The sequence below is a fragment of the Gadus morhua genome, chromosome 22, assembly GCF_902167405.1.
Source record: "Gadus morhua chromosome 22, gadMor3.0, whole genome shotgun sequence".
In the NCBI taxonomy this organism is placed as follows: domain Eukaryota; kingdom Metazoa; phylum Chordata; class Actinopteri; order Gadiformes; family Gadidae; genus Gadus; species Gadus morhua.
This window is the reverse complement of record NC_044069.1, coordinates 20,976,698-20,988,797: the sequence shown is the minus strand read 5'-3', so window position 1 is coordinate 20,988,797 and position 12,100 is coordinate 20,976,698. Positions and strand designations below refer to the sequence as shown.

Sequence of the window (12,100 nt, the reverse complement as noted above, 5' to 3'; positions counted from 1 at the left end):
TTTTATGCCATAGTGCTTCTAATAGTTTAAAATACACCCATGTCCACACAATCCTTCCCCCCGACATAGAGGTGTTATTCAAATTTTCAGAAGAATTTGGGTCAAAACCTCAAAATGTCAAGTTGCAGGTCACTTGGGTCGATGTTTTGGGCAATTGAGAGTCTAGAGCTCTTTCTTATCGCAAAGTGTATAAGATTAAAGGGCAATGTTTAGGCACATTATGTAAAGGGATCCTTATGGACTAGGTCCTTTGAATAAGGCAGAGATTTATCACAGCTTTACATTCCCTGGAGCATTCCTCCGGCCAGCAGGTAACAGTTAATCCACCCTGCACCCCCCGTGGTGGAAGGGCCACATACTTGCATTCCTCACATAAGTCAAGAACAAAGCAAAAACTTGCTGTATCCAATATATTGGTTTATTTAGCAAAAATGGCACCAGAATGCCATGCTTTTTTTTTCTCTACTTTTTTACATTTATAAGCTAATTATCGGTTTGGCCGACTGTTTCCGGGCTTATGGCGGGTTTTGCCTTGTCATTCAAATGTAGTTCACTGTTGTTGCGCGCTGCCTGGTTTGGGGACACCCACACAATGCATTTCTCAAGGGCCGCTCCACCGCTAATCTTTCAACGGTGCATTGTGGGCTAAAACTGTATTATGTGTGTCATAACTACCATTACCCGTGCCAGAGTTACCGATTTAGTAGGCTATGCCACCGCTCGACCGGAGAGATGACTAGTCGGTCGGTCAGTCAGTCAGTAGATCCCGCCGGCTCCTTTCCCTGCACCTGTCTGCGGTGTACCGACTCTAGCACTGTCGCTTTTGGCCTCTGTTCCACACATGATTAACACTCTCATTTTAGTGCCGCATTTGTCACTCGTACCAAATAAGACGAGGTGGTGACAAAGTTTTCCCGAACGTGTAAATTGTGTTGTTCCAAAGATCACCTCATGTTTCAGAAGCTTCAAAGGTTTGAAGCATACTTGTTAATGTTATTCTACTTCTTATCCTTTTAAAAAAAATCTTATATGGTCGGTGGTTATTTTACTTTCCCCTAATTAGTGAATGTTGTTTGGGACTCTGATTGCTACAATATAAGTTTGATGAACATGAGCGCGCACAATAAAACAGCGCGTAAATCCCTGCGCGAGCTGTCTGTCACCGCGTGCAGGCCACAACTTTATTAAACATTTTGTATCGGATATCGTCGGAATCTTTTGCGGTCCCATGTTTGTCTCTCGTTGAATGCGTTGAATGTATACGGGAACCGAAATCACGACACGTGTGACTTCATCGCAGTTATACCGCTGCGCCCCACCGCTCGTGAGCCTTGGAACGGTGAGGCGCACGAGGAGGGCGCGCGCGAGAGGAGCGGGACGCGAGGGTTGCGATTGTGGCGGATCTCAGATCGGCATTTCAGAGAAGGGACAGCGCTAGCCAGTCAGATGCACGAGCGGCTGCGTTTAGGTTGAATCAAACAGTGTTTCCTCACGCGCTGATCGTATACACCTCTGTGGGGTCTAGCAATCCATAATTGCATGTTACGTTTTTATTTTATTTATTGAATGGAATCTCGTCCTCGCTCGATAGATTTATACTAACATTGTTATCGCAAAAGGTAACTTTATTTAGGTGTTTATTTATTATTTATTTACCAGGATAACCTGACTTGCGATTTGAGGTTTAACAATGGTCTTCGGGGCTCGCGTTATAGCGCGTCGGATCTGTCAAAGTATTGTGAATTGTTTCATTGGCGACCGAGAGTTGATTTATAGATAACTTTCAATTTAAGGAAATCAAATGGATTGAAAACTGGCAAGACTCGTTCTTATCCTACGTCAAGATAGAAAGACCTACTTTTGTTTCTATTTATTTCCCCCCCGCGATAAAATAATATGACCTAGACAGAACTTTTGTCCCGTTACTATGCCCACGATTCCCTGTAACACTTCACCTCGCATGGTCTTCAATCGTCACTCCACATCATCAGCTTGAGCATGTTGGGGAGTCCTTCCAACAACGGGGGCATCAGGATGCTGGTGCCACCAGCTTCAGGCGACGACAGGCGGGTAGAATTCGTCGCTCTTACCGCCGTCCAAACGGAAAGAAGCGAGCCGTCCACCCCGGAGCGCGGACACCCCTACCACCGCACGGGGCTGCTGGGCACGCCGTTGCCCGGGCCCCGCGGGACGCGCGGGACTTCTTCTGCCTCCAACAAGCGCTACCGAAAGTTTCAGAATTACTTGTACAACGTGCTGGAGAGGCCGCGAGGATGGGCGTTCATCTACCACGCGTTCATGTGAGTCGGAACATGTTTCTGTGCATCACCCACTGTGTGGAGTGCCGTTAAGTTCATGCGTGTAGGCATGGAGTTTTTGGAGATTGCGAAGTGTTTTTTTTTTTTTACCATGTTGATTTAATGAGTTTTTCCAGTTAAGAGCAGGTGGTGTTGCTTATTCAGAAGTTTGTTTCTGCATATAGGCCAGCTATTATATCAGCATGGACTCCCTGCTCAGTTTCCCCCTGTCCAAATCTGATTAACTCCTGAAAATGGCATTTATGTTCAATATAAATAGTCGAAACCCGCGAGGCGCGGGTTAATTGCAATTTTGTATGTTCAAAGTTTGGATGCATGCTGATCTACCTATGTGTTTTTATCTATCTCCTTAGGAGAATTTGAAACACAGTAGGCCTAATGTGTTTCCGTTTTCCAACTTGTTTTTACGGATAGCCCTGTGCGCAACCGGTGCGTAATGCACTAGAAAAAGTTAGTCCTTTCACTGCAAATGCACTAGCCATATCTGTGTTTAATTTCTCCGATTCGAACTTTTTTTTCACCATAAGTAGGCCTTAATGATGTAGGAGTCAAAAACGTATTTAAAATGCCCAAAAACCCTTTTAAAAGTGATGAAAGGCCCTTTTTAAAGGTCGATCATGTAACCAATGTAATCACGAGGTTTTCGATGCAACACAGATTTAACAATGGGGCTAGTCAGGACTCCAATGCAAGCATAATGTCCGGTGCGCGCGGGAGTCTGCGGACGGACGGGACAGAGGGACGCGCTTAAAACCCCACACAAACCAGTCCCTCACTAGAACTACTACTATTTAAATTACTAATACTTTTACTTCTTATGGTTATAGCAAATTTACCCTTTCAAGTCATGTCATTTGGAGAACTGTGAATCGAGATGAAACGACTATAAAAATGAAACTGTCAAGGTGTCTGTTGAACATGACTACAAATTTCACCATGTAACCCATTGTATGTTTCTTTAAAAGTAACGGTGACATATTTGTGCCATGCCGCTCGCACCCTCTAATCTCCATTGTCTCAACACTGTCCCCTCGAGTGAACCACAACACGGTGGTTCTCTGTAGCCCAGCCCCCCCCCCCCCCCTGCCCCTCGGGTTGCCCCGGTCTGTATTAGGTGCTGTAGTTGAGCTGCTGAAGTCGTGCTCTCACTGTCTCTGTTTAGACGAGTCAGTCCCTCACTGCCAGTGTCGCGGTGTGTTTACACCAGAGGGAACCCCCAACTGATAGAGTTACCCTCACGTGGAACAGTTGGATCTTATTCACCTATGGTGGCCATCTGGGCTGTAACTGATGGTGGAATTCTGCACTCCCCAAACCACAATGGTGCTCTGGGTGAACATGGCCTACAGATAAGTTTTACCTATACCGTTCCACTAGCCGGTCAGTAGGCCCACCATTCAGGACAAAAACAAAACACTCTTTCCTCTTTGTTTTCCTCTGGGCTTGTTTTGTTTGCAATGGAGACGTGAACCATGTGTGTGTGTGTGTGTGTGTGTGTGTGTGTGTGCGTGCGTGCGTGCGTGTGTGCATGCGTGCCCAATGGCCCATTCCAATAGGAGACGTTAGCCAGCTCTCTCACACACAGACACACACACACACGCACGCACGCACGCACGCACGCAGGCACGCACGCACGCACGCACACACACACACACACACACACACACACACACACACACACACACACACACACACACACACACACACACACAGTGTTTACTACCACCATCAGCACCCTGCCGGCCTCCTATGATGTGAGCAGCAGTTAACTTTCCTTTTGGTGGTGGCGGCCGCCTGACGTTGTCCCTGACATTAGTGTGTCAGGTCAGGGTGGACTCCCTGTGGTCCCCCCACTGTGGTGGGAGAGGGGGGACTGGGGGTCCCTGGAGATTCCCCTGCTCATGTTACACATGGCGGAGCGTCAATGACCCTCCTGGTTGGGGCGTGTGAGGTGGGCAGTTGCGGCCGCCTTGTTCTGTGTTTTGGTCCCCTGGTTTTTTAAGCAGGCACATCTAGCGCATACAAACCACGATGCATGCTTGCATGCGCACACACATGCATACTAACACACACGCACGCATATTCATTTGTGCAGCGTAGATGTACACACACACACACACACACACACACACACACACACACACACACACACACACACACACACACATACGTACACACACACACACACACACGCATACGTAATATACACACACACACACACACACACACACACACACACACACACACACACACACACACACACACACACACACACACACACACACACACACACACACACACACACAGACATGATTAAGTGCACACCAAATGTGGCAGATGAATGATGATTAAATGCCACCCGATCTCTTGGTGATTGTAAAGCAGGTCTGTGGTAGGCTATTGTTTGTGTGTGTGTGTCAGTGTGTGTGTGTGTGTGTGTGTGTGTGTGTGTGTGTGTGTGTGTGTGTGTGTGTGTGTGTGTGTGTGTGTGCGTGTGTTTGTGTGTGTGTGTTTCCTGCGACAATTGAAATATGCTTGCGATCCATATGGTTCTGTGAGTGTATTATCCTCCTGATGTTACCCAGAGCCAGTGTTTCTGTTGATTAATCACACAACAAACGCATCCGCCCCGGCCACAACTCTGCTGTGTGGGAGGAAATCTGAACTGTGAGTTGAGGCTCAATTAGCGCACGGTGATCCATCGTAATGAATGGAGCTGTACGCCAATAAGCGTGTGTGTGTGTGTGTGTGTGGGTTTGTGTGTGTTTTTGTCTGTGCATGTTCAATTTCGATGTTGTGGTGGCAGCGCAGCAGCTCTCCTCTGTGTGTCGGTGTCTCTGTGTGTGGACGGCTGTCCATGCGACCTGTTTCCACTGTCTCTCCCCATACACCCCCTCTTCTACCGGGGACCCCTAGAGGGTCCTACACCCTCATACCTCCACGCCTGTAAACCAGAGCAGCCTTCCACCATGTGTACCAGCGGCTTTTCTAACACCTCCTTGTCAACAAATGAAACAGTTTCACAAGGCCATACTCCCAGACTGTTGAACGTAACATATTGCCGAGACTAAAAGGCCTCTATTGTCTTGGTGGAGGCTGCTGGTGTGATACACTGGCGAGTTCCTCTGCCCTGTCACCTCAAGGGTCACTTAGAAGTGCACCTTCGCATTCTTGGTGCGTTGCCATCGGCCGAGCCTCCGTCTCAAATGGTGCGTTGACCGTAACAGCCCCGAAAAAATACAAACAAAAGCGTTCTGAAGTGGCTCTTGACGCGGTCCCTTATTCTGGCTCCCAGTAAAAGCCCCGGACCTCTTTGTCACCACTGGATGGCCTTCCTGTGTCCCGCCGTCAGTAAACCCATGACGTCAGCGACCGCTGGTTCGTCTACACTGCCCGGGTTTGGAGAATTCTAGTTCAGTCGTTGGTCCTCTAAAGGATTCGACCCAATCTGTAGTCTGTGTGCAGACTGTGTGTACGTTGTGCATAGGTTGATCTTGCTTGTGTGTGTGTGTGTGTGTGTGTGTGTTTGCCTGTATGAACACACAGGCAAACAGGTTTGTGTATGCGCACGGGCGTGTGTGTGCCAAGAACATGCATGAACTTCACAAATGTTGCCTTATAGGCATCAAGTCATTGAACTACTCTTCACAGGGAGCAACCATCGCATGGGGAACGTACGTTGTCCTCCTGTACCAACCGTAGTCCGTCCAGCCCTCCGCCCAGAGGGCTGGACGGACAGGAGGCATCAGCAGCCAGACCTGGAGACTGACCAGCCGCAGTGATTGATCGGCTCTATGGAGGGTGAAAATATAGAAGCCATTTATTATTGATGACTGGAGGATGGAGGAGTAAGAAGAGCCATAGTAGGGGAGGTATAAAGGACAAAGTGTAAGGACCGAGCCATGGCCCTTTGACTACACTAAAGGGAGACTACAGGGCGGAAGAAATTAGAGTATCTCCCCTTACTCACAGGTTTACTATCTTCATTATTACTTTATTATTGCAATGCCACAGGGCCGACCCAAATGACAGGAAAATGAGAATACTTTTAAGACGGTACCCGGGTGGGATGTTAACAGAGCTTCCTCGGAGACACACGTCTTTTGTTTTGTTTTTCCAAAACACACAGAAAAAAAGCCATCATGTCGCACACCTCGGAGTGGACGAAAGCACACAAGTGCCCTCACGCACTCCTGACAAAATTGCCTCGTTGAGAGAAGGTTTTAGTGCTTGCCGTGCTGTTCTTGCTTTTAATAATGCATTGTTTATGCTTTTAAAGAAATTACAGAGTAATCATTTGTCCGAAGGGGGTAAGGGAACCCCCATGACACTCAACGCACACAACACACACAACATACACACAACACGCACAACTCTCTCCCTCTCTGTCCCTCTCTCTCCCTCAATCACTCACTTTCTTTCTACATTGCACTCTCTCTTTCCTTCTGTCTTACTTTCTTGCCTTCCTAACAGTTCTTAACTCTGCCCATTTCTCCCTCTCTGTCCCTCTCTCTCTCTCATCCATTCTCTAAACTTTCTTCCTCTTTCTCACTAGCTTGCTCTCTCCAGTTCTTCTATATATTCCTCCTGTCTTCATTGGTCTATGGTTCTGTGTCCACGTTGCTTTTTCAAACGCTTACTTTCCAACACTTTCCCCTATTTGTTCACCCTGCCAGACCCATTCTCTGCAGACACACACACACACACACACGCACGCACACACGCACGCACGCGCGCACGCACGCACACACACACACACACACACACACGCACACGCATGCACACACACTTTGGAGCTCCCATGCCAGTGCTTACAGTCTTCCCACACTTAAACTTGAACCTTTTATGGCATAGACACCAGAGGATCTTCATGTTTAGGAAAGCTCAAGCTCAAAGATGCATTATTTATAGATGTGAAAGCAGATACCAAACTTCCTCTAGCGGCACTGATTCCACAACCCTCTTCTCTCCTCAGGCATTTCACACGTATCCTCTGTTGTGTGTTTAATGGTTGGGTGCTAATCGGATATTTATTTTCCGAGATAACTTACATTTACGGTGACACACTCTTAAGAACATCATTCCCTTCACGGTTGCATATTAGACAAGATTTAGCAGGTTTTGTAACATCAACATTACACCACAACTGTAAACATTTCTATAAGATAAATGTTGTCCCCCAGGTTGTCATGGCAACCAGCGAGCCACCGCCGCCGCCCCCACACTCTGCTCATGCTAGCGGTTTGGCTCAACACCTGACCGTCTCTGGGGTTAGAACCACCTATTCTGTGGGTGGTCAAAAAAACATAAAAAAAATATTAACTTCATTTTGTGTGTTTGCTGTTGATCATTGCAATACCTGTCTGTAGTTGGCCCGAGCACTATTGGGTACGTCAATCATTACTCCCCCATCTTAGGAAACCTTTTCTGGTGTCCTATCTAACCACATCAACCACCATTTCAGCCCCCTGAGAAGTGTGATGCCCACGTCCTCTACTCATTATTTATGTATAACAGAAAATAGATTTTGTTTTAAGGTTTTCCTCTCAAGCCAGTACATGAATTGTTATTGTTGAAAGCATGAGTGTGTGTGGTTGTGTGTGTATGTGTGTGTGTGTGTGTGTGTGTGTGTGTGTGTGTGTGTGTGTGTGTGTGTGTGTGTGTGTGTGTGTGTGTGTGTGTGTGTGTGTGTGCGTGTATGTGCACATGTTCTGTGGTTCATTTAGTGCTGCAGTTCTTTTAACTGTTCACCTTAGCAGGTTGTGTACATTCTGCTCCATTAAGAAACCCTTATAGCCTGACTGCCCCCACTCCCCCCTCTCCCTCCCACTCTCCCAGTCTCTCTCGCCTGCCACTCTCTCTCTTCATCACTCCCCTCCTCCTTTCTGTTAGCCGGATGATCATCCCTCCTTCACGAAACAACCACCTCCGTTATTGACATCCTTCTCTTTTGCTAAACTAGAAAAACTTGAAAAACTTAATTTTGGCGTGACCATTCACCTTACAGATCCAACATTCTGATATTCAGATTCAATATTCGTCTGTAGCCATGTTGGTAAAGTGATCCATATCTGACATCAGGTTGAATATAACAGATGTCTTGCCTTTAAAGGCCCTGCATGCTTTGCACACATTGTTAATGATCAGAAAATGTATAAAATCGGTCCTGAGAAGTGTAAGCAGTTTCCTGTGAACCTGGTAATATGCGGACCGCCATCAATTTCAGCAACAGACAAAGGTGCCATCAAGGCTCGTATCAATGCCGGCAACTTCTAATCCTCTCACGAGAAAGTTGGCCCTACAATGACCATGAACCAATAGTTCAGCAGTGGTTCTCCTTTTCTGACAAAGCGTAATGCTGATCTCTTATGATTTTCACAAGTACGACAGTACATCGAGTTCATCCAATAATGTGATTAGTGTGAGTCCACGGAGTCAATGGAAATTAAGAAGGCACAAAACACAAAGAGGAATCTGTGTGGAATCTGGGCTCTGGTTTTCGGTCCTCGCGTTTGCAACGATTGGCTTTTACAGAGACAGCCTGAGTGTCTGTGCACGATCCAACGTGGGCGGATGCTTCCAGTACGCTTTTAATGTTGGTCTTTCAAACAGACGACTCTCCCTAAGAGATGAAAGGTTCTGCAGGGTGGTTAGAATTGTTTCACTCACTGTAACAGGCTGGGCAGAGGAGTGACAGGAACAGACACAAGAGTATCAAAGTCACCTTTCTCTGAGGGACGTTTTGTGCGCTGCTTCTCCCCGACCCGCTACTGTTTAAGTCCAGTTCCAGCAATCCTACAACCTCAGCTCTGCAGCACTGAAATAGACAGGGAGTTGAGTTCCATTCGTATCATTCGGTCCTTTTTGGATCACGTGAGTCTTGATTTGCTCCCACTCTGTCCTCTCCTCGTATTTCTTCCCTTTTATTTGTCTTTGCTTCCTCTTCTTGTCTCCACAATTGCTCATCTGTTCCTCTATTTTTTACACTTGCTCTGTGTGTGTGTGTGTGCAGATGTGTGTGTGCATGCAGATGTGTGTGTGTGCACACTGGTGTCTGTGTGTGTGCAGCTGAGTGAGTGTGCGTGAAGCTCTTTGTGTTTGTGCAGAGTCTTGCTTATGCATGTGTGTAGGCATCTGTGTATATTGATGTGGTTTGTGTGTGTGTGTGTGCGTGCGTTTAATTCCCAACGATGGTCTATATATCTCATGGCGATTTGTCACGACCGCAACCACGCCATCGTTACTACCTCCAATCTCCTGGCTATGAGGAGCGAAAAAAGCAGGCAGGCCGATTTGAAATAGAGTGGGAGAGACAGATGGAGAAAGAGAGAGAGGGACAGAGAGGAGAGCTGGTGGAAATCTGACAGATAGGTAAAGAGAGAGAGCCAGAGAGACAAGCAGTCTATAATAGGTTCTTATTATAGGACAGATGTTGGTGTACATGCAGTGAATGGAGAGAATGAGAACAGGAGGAAAAGAGAAGCAAGAAGAGAAGGGATGAGGGGGGGGAGGAGATTAGGGGAAGGTAAAGCTAAGGTGAGTTGTTGTATTAGTTTCACCTTTCAGGACAGAATGTATTCCCCTTGGAAGGGCACCATCGTTGGACGTTCCGTCCTGGGACGGGCAACCCACCGGGCTCAGGTTCCCCCCCCGCTAAGATCGTCCTCTCCTCAGCCTTAAGGCCTTGCTCAAGTTCCTTGTGGCGCAGAGGATGCTTATCTGTATGCACACACTCACGCACGCATGCACGCACGCACGCTTACACACTCACACCCCTAGCCGTGAGTAAAGCGATCAGGGAGGATGGTTGACGTATCTCTAATGGGCAGTAATCTGTGTTTATGTAGACTAATTGTCATTCAGGCTAGCTGGAAATACTGTAGTTTGGACTGCGGGGTTCAAGGGCTCCTGCAGGAGTTTATTTTCAGATGTCATGGTTCTGTAAACACAACATTGAGCTTCATTTTACAGCCAGCATACCACAGACCGCCAGCTAGAGGGAGGGGGGTGCCCTCTGTCACTGTAACCCACGCACACTATCTTCCAATCGCCCCCACGCTCACACACACACACACACACACACACACACACACACACCTGGACTTGCACATAAAAAAACACACCAACACATAGACACATATACACACCCGAACGTGCACGCACACACACACACACACACATATACACACACACACACACACATATGCACACAGACACATACCAACACACGCACATACATACACACACACACACACACACACAAACACACACACACACACACACACACACACACACGCACACACACACATATAAACACAGACACACACACACACACACACACACACACACACACACACACACACACACACACACACACACACACACACACACACACACACACACATATGCATGCACACACACATGCAGACATTATCACACTTGCAATTCAACATTGGAAATTATCCATTGTTTATGTGCGCCGTTTTCGTGTCGTAAAACATTCTCTCACAACAAATGACTTTGTCTTATCTGGAAATAATTCCTAACAGTAAATCGTAACTGTTTATTTGACCAATGAAAAAAAAATAGTTGTGCACATTCATCTAATACCTGGTTACAGAGGAGCTCTGTTGCTAATGCTGGAATGTTTTCTCCCTGAGGTCCGCCGGAAACCGAAAAGAGCACACACAGACAGACACACACACACACACACACACACACACACACACACACACACACACACACACACACACACACACACACACACACACACACACACCGGGACATACTGACGCACACACCAACATACACACACACACACACACACACACACACACACACACACACACACACACACACACACACACACACACACACACACACACACACACACACACACACACACACACACACAGAGAATCACACACGTAGCGAGAGATTTCAAAACCCTCCCCACTGACCGTTCACACTCATTCTTAGTTCCCACTACAGCGGGCCCTGGATCCTGACCCGAGCTGCGCAGTTCGGGCCAAGCAGCACAATTAGCGAGGCGGCGTCAGATGTCAGCTTCCCGAGCCTGCCAAGTCATAGCGTGTGACGCAGGCGCTGATGACTGGAGACACGTGCATGCCGCCTCCCGGAAACGGAGCGCTGGTTAGCGGGTTAACGGTAACCCTTTGGGTTGTTTACAGAAGCCGTTTCGTGCGCTGATGAACCTTGTATAGGATAGAGAGGACGACCAAGACCAATGATTCACCGTTTACCATCATCTGGTCAGTGCTCTAGATGAAGCACCTTTTCTAAACATCGCTCTGGGCCCTGGCAACTTCAAACAATAATTATGTATTATTATTATATTAAAATATTCTTAGTGTATTTTTTCCTGCCTGTTCTTTAAGTGTTTTGCACTGAGACTCAGAGGTGTTGGGGAACGTTCCTGGAAGCAGGTTCCCGCGTGCTAAAGATCACAGCTGTAGAGATGGCGAGGCAGGCTACAGATAAATCAATAGCTCATGCGCGGCGGCCATTATCTCGGTACACAGGAGAGAGGCCGGCCCTAATGGGGCCCCCCTCTGTAAGCTCACCATCAGCACTCCTCATCAGGGTATAGCAACAACAGCCACTCTCAAACTAATAACCAAGAAGGAATCTACACCATAACTGATTAAAAATGATAAAGATATATAGGGCAGTCTGCCTGTTATATATTACCTTTTTTTTTTCCCTATGTCTTTCATGTTTTGGGTTGTGAACAAAAAAAACATTGAACCCAACCCTAAACT

The 12,100-nt window shown here is 47.2% G+C and overlaps 1 protein-coding gene across 1 annotated transcript in view; it reads left to right on the top strand.

The window, feature by feature from the left end:
* The first annotated feature begins 1,998 nt into the window (after positions 1 to 1,998).
* kcnq4 (potassium voltage-gated channel subfamily Q member 4) overlaps positions 1,999 to 12,100 on the top strand; it is a 53,080-nt gene continuing 42,978 nt past the window's right edge. The window contains exons 1-2 of the mRNA XM_030347751.1: positions 1,999 to 2,300; positions 5,614 to 5,696. Of these exons, the coding sequence (XP_030203611.1) occupies positions 1,999 to 2,300; positions 5,614 to 5,696 (385 nt within the window). The remainder of the gene's footprint in view (positions 2,301 to 5,613; positions 5,697 to 12,100) is intronic.